The sequence below is a fragment of the Colossoma macropomum genome, unplaced genomic scaffold (genome assembly GCF_904425465.1).
Source record: "Colossoma macropomum unplaced genomic scaffold, Colossoma_macropomum, whole genome shotgun sequence".
Lineage (NCBI taxonomy): Eukaryota > Metazoa > Chordata > Actinopteri > Characiformes > Serrasalmidae > Colossoma > Colossoma macropomum.
The window spans coordinates 35343855-35361354 of NW_023494810.1; the positions used below are offsets into that span (position 1 = coordinate 35343855).

General features: G+C 42.0%; 1 protein-coding gene across 1 annotated transcript in view; it reads right to left on the reverse strand.

The window, feature by feature from the left end:
- The window catches only part of si:ch1073-15f12.3 (laminin subunit beta-3), an 18271-nt gene extending 7425 nt beyond the window's left edge, over window positions 1–10846 (reverse strand). The window contains 15 exon segments of the mRNA XM_036560062.1: window positions 1–216; window positions 344–440; window positions 1074–1261; window positions 2168–2323; window positions 2660–2714; window positions 2716–2843; window positions 4278–4398; window positions 4613–4800; window positions 5132–5195; window positions 6185–6376; window positions 6573–6646; window positions 6773–6887; window positions 7922–8076; window positions 10530–10577; window positions 10676–10846. The exon segment at window positions 1–216 is cut by the window's left edge and continues 157 nt beyond it. Of these exon segments, the coding sequence (XP_036415955.1) occupies window positions 1–216; window positions 344–440; window positions 1074–1261; window positions 2168–2323; window positions 2660–2714; window positions 2716–2843; window positions 4278–4398; window positions 4613–4800; window positions 5132–5195; window positions 6185–6376; window positions 6573–6646; window positions 6773–6887; window positions 7922–8076; window positions 10530–10560 (1780 nt within the window). The 5' untranslated portion in view covers window positions 10561–10577; window positions 10676–10846.
- Window positions 10847–17500: the final 6654 nt, after the last annotated feature.

Genomic DNA, 17500 nt, shown 5'->3' on the forward strand with positions numbered 1-17500 from the left:
GACCGGCCAGGCGGTCCATTATGTACGTCAGGTTCTGCAGCTGAGCGTCCAGTGAGAAAAAGCAGGACGGGCACACCGGGCACTGTGGGAAACTGGCGCAGTGTCCACGGGCACACGAGTCACAGCGGGCACCCACGGCGCCCGGCATACAGCGGCATGTGCCAGTACGCTTATCACACCCACCGGGGACGGTCCCCATACTGTCACACTGGCATGCTGAGAGAGAGAGAGAGAGAGAGAGAGAGAGAGAGAGAGAGAGAGTAAATCAAAGGTAAATTTAATGAATTATATAATTATCTATATATTTAAATATGTATATCTTAATTGTTGTTAATGTTCTTACGTCTGCAGCCGGTTAGCGCGTCTCCGTAGAAGTTGTCCGGGCAGCCGCCGCAGGTTCTCCCCAAAAACCCTGACCGACAGGGACACTGACCTGTTTGCTAAAGGAATCAAAAACCCAAAACGCTGTTATTCCATTTCAGAGATTTCTCTGAACACAAACAGCCACAAAGAAAGCCGCAGATTAAAGCGATAGTTTGGTGAATTTCCCCCATTTAACCCCCGTTTTACCCCAAAATGTAGTCAGTTAGCAAAGTTCTGAAGTTTTCTTCTTTAGTTTTAGTGCTGGAGCTACAAGGCTAATGCAGCTAACAAGTAAAGGAAGCTCATACCCACCAATTAGCACTGACGCTTAAATCATCTCAGAGTGTGGAGCTGTTCAGTCTCGACTGTGGTTTCTGACGCCATATGGGATTTGCGGTGTTAGCTTGTTAGCTACATTACTAAATTACTTAGCGCAGAAGCTTTTACCCCACTAATTAGCGGCTAAGCTAACACCACAAAAGTCATAAACCACGTTATCAAGTCTGTTTGAGATTTACTTTGTAATGATGCACCGATGCTAATTGGTGGGATATAAGCTTTCATTACTCGTTAGCTATATTAGCCTCGTAGCTCCAGCACTAAAGAAGCAAACTTTAGACACTGAACGTCTAACTGACCACATTCTGATAAACGGGTCTGTTTTGGCTGAACTATCGCTTTAACCTGTGCTGTAGTGTTGGTGTGTGTACCTGGTCACAGGTGGAGCTGAGGGAGTTGATTGGGTCGCAGTCGCAGGGCTTGCAGCCTGAGGGCGACATCCAGAACCCTGGAGCACAGCGGTCACACGAAACACCCCGAGCGTTCGGCCGACAGGCGCACTGACCGGTCACAGCGTCACAAACACCATGCAGAGAGCCGGTCGCACTGCAGGAACACTCTGTACACACACACACACACACACACACACACACACACACACACACACTGTTAGACGAGTAAACTCTGTAAAGTTAGATAATCCACTTATTTCACTCTTCAGTTTTGTTTGGAATCTGAAAATGATCCAATCAGGATTGTTCTGTCTGTGGTATCTGGGTAGATTCAGCTGAGCTGCTCTCCCATTGGTCAGGACTTCAGGAGCTGGACTGAAAGCCTTGCATGTCAGATTAACCTACCAACATGATTAGGGAGCGACAGAGGAACCAACCAGTCATGCCTTGATTTACACTCTAGTCCTTCCGGAGGTTCTAGATACGAGTCGTAGTCTAAACAGTTCCGGTTTGTTGTTAGGAATGTTAAACTGTGGCTGCAGCTCTATGCAGGACTCTGGACTGAGAGAGTCACTGTAACACTGATACACACAATATCAGATACATGATAATGACTGATACAAGACTCAGATGTCTGTGTTTAATCTAGAAAGGCCAAAACAATTCATACATTAGCTTAGCGCTAACATCCCATAGGGGCTACAAGTTATAGATGTGAACTTATGTGGCCAAATTTTGATTTTTATGGTCTTAAATGAAGGACTAGCTCTAATAGTCACATGCCCTGATGTCTATTAATATATATTTATACAAAATATATTGTTTAGTTCAGTAAGTAGACAGTAATTGTGCCATAATACGTGCAGTAGTGTGTCTCTGTAGTTAATATATTTACACTTAAATGGAAAAACATGCCATTTGATCAAACATGACTGTTTTCCACACGACTGCAGGTGATATGTGTATTTTCATCTCTGCTCACTCATTTTCGACTAAAAAACATAAACAGTGCAGCTTTAAAATGGACGTTTAAATCAATAATCAATCTGTAAATGAAATTTGAGGTCACTCACGCGAGCAGCCGAGCGGGTTGCCGGCGCTCAGGCCGTAATATCCAACTTTACAGCGGTCACAGCGGGAGCCCTCCACATTAGCCTTACACACACAGAGTCCTGTAACAGGGTCACACTGACGACCGCTCACAGAGCCCGCACTGTCACACTGACAGGCTGCACACACACACACACACACACACACACACACATTATTATTATTATTGTTAATAATTTTGGCTTTGATGTTTTATCCTTCTATTCATAATAAAAAGACATGCTGATGTTCATAGTCTAGCCACTAGGGGGCTCCAAAGACTCTCATAAATAAAGCAGAATGTTGTTCAATATGGATGTTTCTCATTTGGGCCTTTTATTCTGTTTTATTCTGTATTGTTGATCTAAAAAGAATAGAATATGAATATGAATATAAATGTAAACGTACAGGTGGGTTTGTGTGTCCATGCAGTGAGTTTGTTTATAAGCAGTGAGTTTGCTGTGTGTGTAACTTACGTAAACATGCGTCGGGGCGCTGCATGTTGCTGTTGGGGTTTCTGTAGAAACTTGGGGGCGCAGAGTTCGCAGTGCGGCCCAGCGGTGTTGTGTAGACATCCGTCACATACCCCCCCACTGCCACTCCGCTCGTACAGCTCACGGTCGAAGTGACACCGCTCAGCGTGGTTATTACACTCACAGCCTGCAGGGGGCAGCAGACACTTCACATGAACGGACGTCAGAGGGAGTTAGCCGCAATTTAGCAACAGCATGAGTTAGCTGATTAGCATTTGTCAGTTTGAGGTTCCGTCTGGGTCACAGTCAGACTGTCTGAGGCGCAAAATAACAAACAAACAAGCCAAACCGTCTCTTCCTCTTTAAAAAGGGACTCTTTGAAATGTGTGTCTAAATCAGGGGTGCCCTAACTTTTGGTCCTGTGCTGTGTTTGTGGTGGGCCGAGGGTCAAAAAGAGAAATCGGTGTACAAACACAGAGGTAAAATCGTGTAAATTGAGTTTTATAAAATGGGTTTTATAGCATTACTACTACGTTTTTTATCTACGTCTAATTTACAGGTAATTCAAATTTGCTTGTTGCTAGTAGCTTAGCTTGTTGCTATTGTATTACCTTGGTAGTGTATAGGTTTGGAACTAGCATATTAGATTGAGGCTAGTGGATTAGCCTGTGGCTAACATATTAACCTTTACTGGTTCTGTATCTCATGGCTAAGATATTAAATTTGTTGCTAGCACATCAGCTGGAGGCTGGTGTATGAGCTCATGGCTAGCATTAACCTGTGGCTAGCATAGTACTTCATGACATATTAGCTCACTGCTAGTGTATTAGCTGGTATATTAGCCTGGTGCTATCATATTAGCTCATAGTTAGCATGTTAGTAGCAGATTTGTAGAGATGGGTGTTACAGCAGGTAAAGATGTTGATTAGGTCTGCAGGTGTGGGTGTTACAGCAGGTAAAGGTGTTGATTAGGTGTGCAGGTGTGGGTGTTACAGCAGGTAAAGGTGTTGATTAGGTGTGCAGGTGTGGGTGTTACAGCAGGTAAAGGTGTTGATTAGGTGTGCAGGTGTGGGTGTTACAACAGGTAAAGGTGTTGATTAGGTGTGCAGGTGTGGGTGTTACAGCAGGTAAAGGTGTTGATTAGGTGTGCAGGTGTGGGGGTTACAGCAGGTAAAGGTGTTGATTAGGTGTGCAGGTGTGGGGGTTACAGCAGGTAAAGGTGTTGATTAGGTGTGCAGGTGTGGGTGTTACAGCAGGTAAAGGTGTTGATTAGGTGTGCAGGTGTGGGTGTTACAGCAGGTAAAGGTGTTGATTAGGTGTGCAGGTGTGGGTGTTACAGCAGGTAAAGGTGTTGATTAGGTGTGCAGGTGTGGGGGTGTTACAGCAGGTAAAGGTGTTGATTAGGTGTGCAGGTGTGGGGGTTACAGCAGGTAAAGGTGTTGATTAGGTGTGCAGGTGTGGGTGTTACAGCAGGTAAAGGTGTTGATTAGGTGTGCAGGTGTGGGGGTTACAGCAGGTAAAGGTGTTGATTAGGTGTGCAGGTGTGGGGGTTACAGCAGGTAAAGGTGTTGATTAGGTGTGCAGGTGTGTGGGTGTTACAGCAGGTAAAGGTGTTCATTACGTTTGCAGGTGTGTGGGTTGTCCCGCTCTGCTGGTCTCCAGGGCAGGTCGTTGTAAAACTCAGCGCAGCGCTCACAGTTGAGCCCCGCTGTGTTGTGCTGGCACTCACACAGTCCGTTCACCTGACACACACAAATACATCATCACTTTAACACCTGTGTCATTTGCATATTGATCTGTGTGCAGGTGTGTGATATTAGATATTAGTCAGTGCTTCATTATAAACTAGACCAGACTATTTTCAGACCTCCTGGTTTCTCTGGGAGACTCATGTGTTTTGATTTTTTGTGGTATCACAGTTGTAAAGTGGTGGATGGGTGGGTCTGTATTGATTACCTGTGCAGTAGGTAGGTAGTTGGATTCGGGGTCCGGTAGGCAGCGGTTAGCATGTCCATGGCAGAAGCACGACCCCGTGACCTTCAGCTCCTTCAGAGCATAGAATCGACTGGGGCTGCGGCCGGGCAGCCGAGGAACATCACCCAACTTGGTCAGATTCACACGCAGACCCGTAAAACCACTGACCTCTGCAGGGATAATCAATCAGTATATCAATACATTGATCAATCAATCAATTACTCAATCAATCAGTCACCTAAAATGGTCAGATTCACAGACAGTCCTGCAAAACCACTAATTAATCAGTATATCAATGTATCAATTATTAAATCAATCAATAGATCAATCAATCAATCAATCAATCGGTGAACTGATCATACATACAGTCTGTCAGTTAATGAAAAAACAATACATAAATCAGTAAATTATTCCTTCAGTCTGTCGATCAGTGATCAATCAGTCCAGCGGTTCATAGCGCTACACTTCTGAAGTCTTATTGATTAGAATGATTTTGTTTACCTTCTATTTTATACTCTGTTGGGTAGTTAATGTTGCTGTACTGATGAAGAGGGTGGTAATAAATCTGAGAGGAGAAAGAGAGAAATCAATAATCAATAAACCATAAATAAAAATGTCCCTCAGAACTGATAACTGTCCTTCAGACCTTCCTCTTAGAAAAAGTCTCTTAGAACTGTCTTTAGAACAATCCCTCAAAACTGTCCCTCAGAACTGTCCTTTACAACTACCCTAAAACCTGTCCTTAAGACCTGTCTCTTAGAACTGTCCTTCAGACCTGTCTCTTAGAACTGTCCCACAAAACTGTCCCTCAGAACTGTCCTTTACAACTACCCTAGACCTGTCCTTAAGACCTGTCTCTTAGAACTGTCCTTCAGACCTGTCTCTTAGAACTGTCCCACAAAACTGTCCCTCAGAACTGTCCTTTACAACTACCCTAGACCTGTCCTTAAGACCTGTCTCTTAGAACCGTCCTTCAGACCTGTCCCTCAGATCTGTCCTTCAGACCTTCCTCTTAGAAAAGTCTCTTAGAACTGTCTTTAGAACAATCCCTTAAAACTGTCCCTCAGACCTGTCTCTTAGACCAGTCCCTCAGACCTGTCTCTCAGACCAGTCCCTCAGACCTCTCTCTAAGACCAGTCCCTCAGACCTGTCTCTCAGACCTGTCCCTCAGACCTGTCTCTAAGACCAGTCTCTCAGACCGGTCCCTCAGACCTGTCTCTCAGACCTGTCCCTCAGACCTGTCTCTAAGACCAGTCTCTCAGACCGGTCCCTCAGACCTGTCTCTAAGACCAGTCCCTCAGACCTGTCTCTCAGACCTGTCTCTCAGACCTGTCCCTCAGACCTGTCTCTCAGACCTGTCCCTCAGACCTGTCTCTAAGACCAGTCTCTCAGACCGGTCCCTCAGACCTGTCTCTAAGACCAGTCCCCAGACCGTCTCAGACCGCTCTAGACCAGTCCCTCAGACCTGTCTCTCAGACCTGTCCCTCAGACCTGTCTCTCAGACCTGTCTCTTAGCTCTCCTCTTACTGGACAGTGTGTATGATGGTGTGTTACCCGTTGGTCCTGGTACAGGTTCGGGGAGGTGGTGGGGAGTGTGTAGCAGTAAGTGTTGTCGAGGTTGCGAGGCGCTGCTGTGGTAGCTCGGGGGAAAGAGGAGGAGCAGTCAGTTGCCATGTAGAGCGCAGGTTGCCAGGTTCGCCCAAAATCCTTTGTCCGCTCGATCACCAGTGCATCTGGCCGGGGACCCTATAAATAAATATATTTGATATAAACTATATAACGTCAGTTGTGTTGCAGATAAATGTATAAAATGCTAAGCTCATATGCTAATTCCTGTACAACGTTTATAGGTTGCAGTTAATTAGCAGAAATCGGTAAATGAAGTTTTGTGTTTTAAATGTGATGAACGAATGTGATTTTGAACTGCAGTGTTCATGCGTACCTTAAAAGAAAGCAAGACATTGTCCACGTGGAACATCTGCTGTAGGTCCAGCTGCAGAGTGACCGGACTGGCATCTACACAGACGCAGCAGCTTTAGCATCACAGTGTAAACCTCAGCACTGTACTTTAGCAAATTTACAGCAACACAGAAGCGTTTTTATACCAAATATTTAAAAGTTTAAAGCGATAGTGTGTGTCACCTTTCTTTGACTGCCACCACCTGTCAGGTGCGGCGTTGGGCAGAACATTCTGGATAGTGTGGGCGTTAAGACCTGCTGGGTTCCGAGAGTCGCATGGACAGCACTTCATCTTAAACTGGGGGGGCAGACAAGAGCAGTGATATTCAGTGTGAGTTCACAGCTCCTTTCTCCAGGGTTTCGACCTCAAACCCATAAACTACGCTTTAATTTAATAATCACAGTTTGAGGCAGGAAAGCCTGAGTCAGCACAGCAGACGTGACTCCAGTCCCTCACAAACATCTCATCATCTTTAATCAGCACAGAACGTACAGGCGAGCAGAACGTCAGAACGTCAGAGAAGAACACCAACATAATTACAGTCTGCGCTCTGATCACACAGATGATTAGAGTTATAATGAGCTGTTATTATAGCTGAGATTAATTTTCTGTATTCCGCTGATAAAAACTCACAATTATAGTGAATGTTCTCTGTTAGACAGACGGAACCTGCACTGATCAGCTCAGGGGTTTTTGTTGTTGACTCAGCGAGTGGATATAACCTGCACAGCTCTGTATATTGTATATGTTTTTATTTATGTGCACTATTGTTTAAAAGTTTGTAATTAATGTTTTTAATAATATAAAACGAATTGAATTACAGATAAACGTATAAATGACTGTAATCTGCTCATCCAGATTTTCAGATAATCAGCACATTAGCGCACAAAGATGAGTCTAGAATGATGAACAGAGCTGAAAAGGTTCTACTCTGACAGAGGAAACTGTAAACAATACAGAACTAATTTCCACTGAAATTAATAGAATTATAATACATTATAAAATCTCTGATTATTTCCTAAAAGGATTGAGTTATTTTAATATACAGAAAGGCTCATATTTGGAAAGAGGTGATTAAAATCCTGAAGTTGATAACTACTGTAGATAATAATAATAATAATAAAATATAGTGCGTAATTGCAGTATATAATTTTATTATTGTATGTAAAATAGTTCAGATTATTAATGTAACCAGTGATCCTGAACGTCTGAACAGTGCTGCACATGTTCTGTGTTCTTCTGTTTTCCTTCATTTTTATTTTTTTTTATACGTTTCTTTCTTGGTGTGTGTGTGTGTGTGGAGAGGTGCAGAGTGGGCGTGGCCTGATTACCTGTCCGAAAGGTGTGCAGTACACCTCGATGCCGGTGAGGCCACAGGTGGACGAGGCGCTCAGCTGTCTCTCTCGTCCAATCAGCAGATCCCCCAGCGGCGGATAACATGCCCCCCGCCTACAGTCCTGCTGCCCTCCGCACACCGCGGCTAACGCTGAGAGAACCAGTCAGAGAGAACCAGTCAGAGAGGACCATTCACAGAGTACCGGTCAGAGAGAACCAATCAGAGAGAACCAATCACAGAGAACCAGTCAGAGAGAACCAATCAGAGAGGACCATTCACAGAGTACCGGTCAGAGAGAACCAATCACAGAGAACCAGTCAGAGAGAACCAATCACAGAACCAGTAACCAAAACCAATTACATGCAAACTTGTTGCCTCAAAACAAGAAATAAAGGTGTTTAACAGGTTGAAGTGTGGAGAACCCGCTAGAACACAGAAACGACACCAGTGTGCGAAGAGAACGGATGAAAAGTTTGAAAAATAAGAGGCAGCTACCTGAAACCAACAAAACTGCAAAGCATGCTGGGAAGCTTTTTGGGCAAAAGACCCTTCAGTCTGAATAACTGATCCAGATTAACTGATCCAGATTAACTGATCTTATCTAGACTGACCTCATAAGAAATACGTTCATCTACATCTTCAAGGGTTCCTTAGTAAAGAACATGGTTCTGTGTAAAACCATGAACACTCCTGCATCCTTAAAAGAACCATTTCACGAGGCAGAGAACCATTTAATCATGCAAAGCGTTCTTTAAATGTTCATGGTTCAATATAGAACCATTTTCTTCAGTAAAGAACCCTTGAAGAACCCTATTTCTTAAGAGTATATACTCCTCAATGGTTGTTTAGTAAAGAAAACGGTTCTATATAGAACCTTGAACACTCTTGCATGATTAAATGGTTCTCTGCATGGTGAAATGGTTCTTCAGACTGATGGAGAATGTGTTGTATGTAGTTGTATATAGCAACAAAAAAGGGTTCTACTATTGTTATGATGTTAAGCTTGTATTAATAGCAGAACTCATTTTGGTTCCATATGGAACCATTGTCTTTACTAAAGAACCCTTGAGGAACCATCTTCTCTAAGAGTGTACTGTGTTTACTGGTTTTGCATTAGTGAGTTTAAAGAGAAACACAGATGCAGATGTTCTATTTTACTGCGTGGGCACTAAAGTAGAAACTGGAACTATACAGTAACACTACAGCACTGCATGCAGTGAAGTCGTGGTGGGTGCAGTGACCTTAGTCTAGTCGATATTTCTCATTCTTCATTTTTGTAACTGTAAGATTATTTAACTTATTTCTAATCTTTTCTTGTTTTAAGTGATTTTAATGTCAGATTATCTCAGTATGTTGGCAGATTATGTTGCCTGTCGTAAGAAACGTGCTTGAAACAAATATTATCTACATACATAGTGAAATAAGAATAGTGAAAAAAGTAGAAATGACTAGAAATAAGGTGCCTAATCTTATAATAACCTTACAGCAGTTTCAAAATAGGATATATTGACTAGATTTATGATTTCATTTGCCCAGATTCGGAGTGTAGATGCGACTGTTGCACTGCAAAAATGGTATTTTTTGAAGTGCAGTTTCTTAAAATTGAATAAATAAATCTAATATTTCAAATGTTGAGGTGGTTGATGGAATATTATGAGATTATATAACTTATTTCTAGACACTTTTTACCTGTTTTCAGTAATGTTATCAAATAAAATCTCACTGTTTTGGCGTATAGTTCTGCTTGCTTTGAGCAAATTTCTTACAATGAGCAAAATGATCTGCCAGCACAGTGAGATCATTTTACTTAATTAAAATCACTCAAAACAGGTAAAAAAATTACTAGAAATAAGATAAAAAATCTCGTGTAAACATCTTAAATGTGGTCAATGTATGTAATATTTCTCATTATGAGACTGTGGTAAGAATATTATACGATTATTTAACGTATTTATAGACGTGTTACTTGTTTTTCAAAGGTTTTATCTTATAAAAGTGTCTAATTTCGTTGGCAGATCATCTCACCTCTTTTAATCATTACGTCTTGAAATAAGCAAATTATCTTTATTATTACTTGGAACCAGTGAACTAATCTGCTGATGGAATGAGACACTTTCACTGGATAACATCACTTCAAACAAGCACAAATGTACAGAAACAGAGGGAATAAACTAACATTCTTACAATGACGGTAAGAGATAAACAAAGATAAACATCACATTTATTAGCTACATTTAAGAAGTTTTCACTTGTTAAGAGTAATTCTTGCAGTGCAATCTGTCTCTAACTGGACCCGTCAGTGTGTTCAGTTTCAGACACACATTCTGAGTTACTTTTAAAACAGAATGTGTTGAATGAAAAACAGTACAACATGAAAGTGTTTAAACGGGTAACATGAGTAAGTGTTGTTACGGAACACGTCGCTTTTTACAGAGTATAAAAAGCTCACAACAGTGTCTAAATGAGAAATATTAGAAATATCAGCTGTATTTAAAATCATTTCACTGCCCAGGCATCAGTTCCTGCAGTGTGGAAGTGGCCGCAGTACAATCAGCTGTTCAGAGTAATCAGTGAATGATAAACAGACCATGAGATAAACATACCCGCTAACAGAGGAACGATCCACGTCTTCATTGAAAGTTCTTTAAGTCCTGAGAAGCAAACGCAGTGTTAGCAGTAAGTGTGGAGTTTTAATCCCGTAAATCTGCGACTGTAAATCCTGATGAAGAACCAGCTGTCGAGATCTTACCTGCAGATCCTGCTGGAGTTCTAAAGCAGAACGGCTCCTCCGTCTGAGCTTTATATCTCAGCTGTGACACACCTGTGTGTGTGTGATACACACTTCCTCACAGTGCCACACCCTCGCCATGAATCAAAACACACTCACACACACACACACACACTCACACACACTCACACACACACACACACAGACACACACACACACACACACAGACACACACACACTCACACACACACACACACTCACACACACACTCACACACACACACACACACTCACACTCACACACACACAGACACACATTCCAACATCAATAACACAGTGCAGCACATCACATCGCTAACATCTATACTGACATATACATCACTAACATCTACACTAACATCTATACTGACATATACATCACTAACATCTACACTAACATCTACACTAACATATACAACACTAACGTCTACACTAACGTCTACAACACTAACATCTACACTAACATCTACACTAACATCTACAACACTAACGTCTACACTAACGTCTACACTAACATCTACACTAACGTCTACAACACTAACGTCTACACTAACATCTACACTAACGTCTACACTAACATCTACACTAATGTCTACAACACTAACATCTACACTAATGTCTATAACACTAACATCTACACTAACATCTACAACACTAACATCTACACTAACGTCTACAACACTAACGTCTACACTAACATCTACACTAACATCTACACTAACGTCTACACTAACGTCTACAACACTAACATCTACACTAACGTCTACACTAACGTCTACATCACTAACATCTACACTAACATCTACACTAACATCTACAACACTAACATCTACACTAACGTCTACATCACTAACATCTACACTAACATCTACACTAACATCTACATCACTAACATCTACACTAACATCTACACTAACATCTACATCACTAACATCTACACTAACATCTACACTAACATATACATCACTAACATCTACACTAACATCTACACTAACGTCTACAACACTAACATCTACACTAACGTCTACAACACTAACATCTACACTAACATCTACACTAACGTCTACACTAACATCTACACTAACGTCTACAACACTAACATCTACACTAACATCTACACTAACATATACATCACTAACATCTACACTAACGTCTACAACACTAACATCTACACTAACGTCTACAACACTAACATCTACACTAACATCTACACTAACGTCTACAACACTAACATCTACACTAACATCTACACTAACATCTACACTAACATCTACAACACTAACGTCTACACTAATGTCTACACTAACGTCTACAACACTAACGTCTACACTAACGTCTACACTAACATCTACACTAACATCTACACTAACGTCTACACCACTAACATCTACACTAACATCTACAACACTAACGTCTACACTAACGTCTACACTAACGTCTACAACACTAACGTCTACACTAACATCTACACTAACGTCTACAACACTAACGTCTATACTAACATCTACACTAACGTCTACACTAACATCTACACTAATGTCTACAACACTAACATCTACACTAACATCTACAACACTAACATCTACACTAACATCTACACTAACATCTACACTAACGTCTACAACACTAACGTCTACACTAACATCTACACTAACGTCTACAACACTAACGTCTACACTAACGTCTACACTAACGTCTACACTAACGTCTATACTAACATCTACACTAACGTCTACACTAACATCTACACTAATGTCTACAACACTAACATCTACACTAACATCTACAACACTAACATCTACACTAACATCTACACTAACATCTACACTAACGTCTACACTAACATCTACACTAACGTCTACAACACTAACATCTACACTAACATCTACACTAACGTCTACAACACTAACGTCTACACTAACATCTACACTAATGTCTACAACACTAACGTCTACACTAACGTCTACACTAATGTCTACACTAACATCTACACTAACGTCTACAACACTAACGTCTACACTAACATCTACACTAATGTCTACAACACTAACGTCTACACTAACGTCTACACTAACATCTACACTAATGTCTACAACACTAACGTCTACACTAACGTCTACACTAACGTCTACAACACTAACATCTACACTAACATCTACACTAACGTCTACAACACTAACGTCTACACTAACATCTACACTAACATCTACACTAACGTCTACAACACTAACGTCTACACTAACATCTACACTAACATCTACACTAATGTCTACAACACTAACATCTACATCACTGATGTCACAGATGAAGCTAACTTTAAACCTGGTCTGAGTTTAAAGACCCCCATTAAAGCCGTGGTCTTTAAACAGTTAACTCTTCCTGGCCTATTATGATTATTATAGACTGATAATTGTGTAAAACGTGTTACCAACATTGTTCCACTGAAAACACAGACTGTATAAGTACATCCACAAAGTTTTGTCGGTCAGTAATAAGCTTGGACCTTTCACAGTCCATTAATATTAAATATGCTAATGAGAGACTTAAGACATGACGAGCGGAAACTTGCAGTTTCAGAACGTGCCTGTGCTAACAGGGCTAACTGCGCATATAAAGAAATTACTACAGAACTACAAATTTATATTCTACGTCTACGAAATAACCTGTCAGATATGGTGTGGAGGTACAGCTAAGCTAATCTGCAGTCAGATGTAGCTAAGCTAATCTGCAGTCAGCTAGAAGAACAGCGTAGCGAGTCTGCTGATGTTGACCACCAATAGCAAGTTAACCGCATCAGCAAATTAGCCACTGTTAGCCACATTAGCAAGTCAACTGTTGTCAACCATTAGCAATAGCTAATAACCAGCACTGTGATTTTAAACAGCATTAGCAAGTAAGTTAAAGTCCCTGCTGGCTAAACCAGCATAAACCAGCGTGGAATGCTTGGTGGTCTGGGCTGTTTTTTCAGCTGGGGGTTTTGAGTCATGTTTACAGTTCATGTTGATGTAATATCACAACTTAAATCTCACATTTTACCTGAAAACTGTTTTTGTAGATCAGCTGGTGAAAAGACTTTCCTCTTTTCTATGTTTTAAACAGTACCAGATCATGGTTTTGCTACATTTTCTGTCTTTTCATCAGTTTAACCTGCTAAAAAACAGCATCCCAGCTAGAAATCTTTGGTCTAAAAACGTTCTGAGAATATTACACTAAAATCATCATCATCATGTAACATAATCTGTGGTCCTCAAAACATCCTCTGAATGCAAGTTAAAATGTTCTGTCTTAGTAAATATGTAACCTTATAGGAACATTATTTGAAATGATAAACATCCTTAAAGCTCTTCAAACATTCTTTGAACATTAGATTAAAAGGTTTTCTTTCAACATTATTAGAACTTGTAGGTAACGTTAGCCAAAGTAATGAGAACGTTCCCTGCTAGCTGGGTTAGACTAACATGCCAGGTCACCAGCAAAACCAGCATATGATGCTGGTGTTCTGGTCAACCAGCATGACTGTACTGGGTGACCAGCTAAACCAGCACCAGACCAGCATAAACCAGCTTAGACCAGCTTAGACCAGCACAGGATGCATACTGGTCCGCTGGGCTGAACCCAAGTTCAGATGTACAGGAATGAAACACTGTAAGAGGTCATTACACAGGGGGGACTCTGCTGCGTAGCCTCTTAGCCTAAAGCTAACGCTAACGCTAACATTCACTCTGTACCGAGTCCAGCATGGCGAGAGTTAACGCTAACGCTAACTCCAGCCTGAGTGTGCAGTCAGAAGTAGGCTTGTTGTAACAGGAGAGAATTTCTGAGGAATATTATGCAATAAGAAAACAGCAGCGCTGTTACTGTTTAGCCTCGACAGCATCCCCGATATACCGTTTAAAAAGTGTTATTATTATAATATCTGAAATAAATACAGATTAACTACTGCTAAAGTAACACAGGACTGCTTTAAGAAGCTGACAGTAAACTCACACAATCACTTTAGAAGAAAACTAATAGTTTATCTGTATTTATTAATAATAATAATCTATTAATAATATTATTGAACATTATATAATGTTTACTCTTCTATGTAGGGTTCCTGCTGTCTTATCAGGAATATTACAGAGAAGAGAAAACGCTACAGATCATTATAGAGCTGTGGTGTAACTGTAGATCTTTACTGTTGGACTATAACAGTGTTTTGACGTTACTGTAAGGTGGGAAATGAAGGAGCTCAGCATCTGAAATTACAGCTAAAAGAGTTTAAAAGTGATCAAATGAAATAAAACTGTATTTGAGTGAATGTACAGATTATTATGGGCTGTGCGAGTGCTGTGTTGTGTGATTGTGCGCAGTGCGGTGTGTGGAGGGTATGAAGTGTGTGTGCTGGGTTGTCGTGGGTGTGGTGTTCAGTAAAGTGCAGCCTGAGGCCACAGATTCTGCCGTGTTCTCCTCTGCAGGTAGGAACCAGCCTCAGGTGTGAGTGTGGGTGAGTGTTTTGTGACTCACCTGCATAAAGAGCCAGACGCGGCAGACACACCCAGGCTCTGCCGTCCGTCTCCATGGCGATGAGGTGTGTGTGTGTGGTGTGGTTTACAGTCTGGGGGGTGGGGGGGGGGCAGTGTGTGCTGATGTTCATACACAGTTCCTCCGCTAGACACTGAATCAGTCTGAGCTCACTGCAGCTTCAAGTGTTTGTCCAAACCTGACTGGACTGGACTTTCCCGGGTGGACTAGTCATATCTGGATATCAGCTCTCAAATATTTGACTACAGCAATTATTCAGATAGAATTTAGTTAACAGTCGGTTCAGACAGAATTTTGGGGGCTACAGTCGGTTCAGACAGAATTTTGGGGGCTACAGTCGGTTCAGACAGAATTTTGGGGGCTACAGTCGGTTCACACAGAATTTTGTGGGCTACAGTCGGTTCACACAGAATTTTGTGGGCTACAGTCGAGTTCAGACAGAATTTTGGGGGCTACAGTCGGTTCAGACAGAATTTTGTGGGGCTACAGTCGGTTCACACAGAATTTTGTGGGCTACAGTCGAGTTCAGACAGAATTTTGGGGGCTACAGTCGGTTCAGACAGAATTTTGGGGGCTACAGTCGGTTCAGACAGAATTTTGGGGGCTACAGTCGGTTCAGACAGAATTTTGGGGGCTACAGTCGGTTCACACAGAATTTTGGGGGCTACAGTCGAGTTCAGACAGAATTTTGGGGGCTACAGTCGGTTCAGACAGAATTTTGGGGGCTACAGTCGGTTCAGACAGAATTTTGGGGGCTACAGTCGGTTCACACAGAATTTTGGGGGCTACAGTCGGTTCAGACAGAATTTTGGGGGCTACAGTCGGTTCAGACAGAATTTTGGGGGCTACAGTCGGTTCACACAGAATTTTGGGGGCTACAGTCGGTTCACACAGAATTTTGGGGGCTACAGTCGGTTCACACAGAATTTTGGGGGCTACAGTCGGTTCAGACAGAATTTTGGGGGCTACAGTCGGTTCACACAGAATTTTGGGGGGCTACAGTCGGTTCAGACGGAATTTTGGGGGCTACAGTCGGTTCAGACCGAATTTTGCGGGCTACAGTCGGTTCAGACAGAATTTTGGGGGCTACAGTCGGTTCAGACAGAATTTTGGGGGCTACAGTCGGTTCACACAGAATTTTGGGGGCTACAGTCGGTTCAGATATAATTTTGTGGGCTACAGTCGGTTCAGACAGAATTTTGGGGGCTACAGTCGGTTCAGATAGAATTTGGGGGGCTACAGTCGGTTCAGACAGAATTTGGGGGGCTACAGTCGGTTCAGACAGAATTTTGGGGGCTACAGTCAGATTGAGACAGAATTTTGGGGGCTACAGTCGGTTCAGACAGAATTTTGGGGGCTACAGTCGGTTCAGACAGAATTTTGAGAATATTTCATTCTATCTGCTCTAACAGTCCAGTAAACCTGTACTGAATGACTGTTCTGTAACCTGAAGTGTCACAGCTGCCATTTCAGTTTGTTTGTGCCGAAAGCCGACAGTTCATGGAGAAATTAACCAGCACAGGAACATTAAGCTAAAGAAAACTAACAGTACCTTTCCACACTGTTTGTACTCCGTACTGAGGGTACTAAGAGGTTTATACAGTACAGAGTTAATGTAAATAGGGTTTGGTGGGGATTAAGGCTCAATGTCAGTCACCTCAGCTGCCCTGTTTAATGTGGTGGTTCATAAACTCCTCACACTGAGTGAACTGTGTAGGTTACGGCGTTCGGAAAGCTGGAGGGTCAAAGGTAAACATCGTATTTCTCCAGCTGAACTGTTTCTGTTCTCTGTTTGGTGAATCTGTTTTCACCAAGTAGATGCACTTGATTGTATATGCCACTGTGATAACTGTATCATTGCTGTATTCACTGTATACACCACTATGTTTACTGTACCACATTATTCACTGTACATTTCACTGTGTTTGCTGTATTCACTGTATAGACCTCTGTATTCCCTGTATATATCACTGTATTCACTGTATGGACTCACTGTCATGTTTTCCTCCTCCCTGTGTAGCTGGTGTTGTTCAGTCGGAGGTCAGCACAGCGTCTCACTGCAGCAGCTCGGCTTGTTTTTCTGTTGGTGAGAAAAATGTTTTCAGACGTTTAATCTTCTTACTGTGGACTGAGCTCTCACGACCCGGCCAGCGCGTGTTCCAGACGCTTTCCTGGAAGGTTACAGCGCTGCAGTGTTAGAACCTAAACACAGCACACAGTCAGGTTCTCTCCTCAGAACCACACTGACTTTTAGAGGTTCTGACAGACTGACTGTCTGACTGTC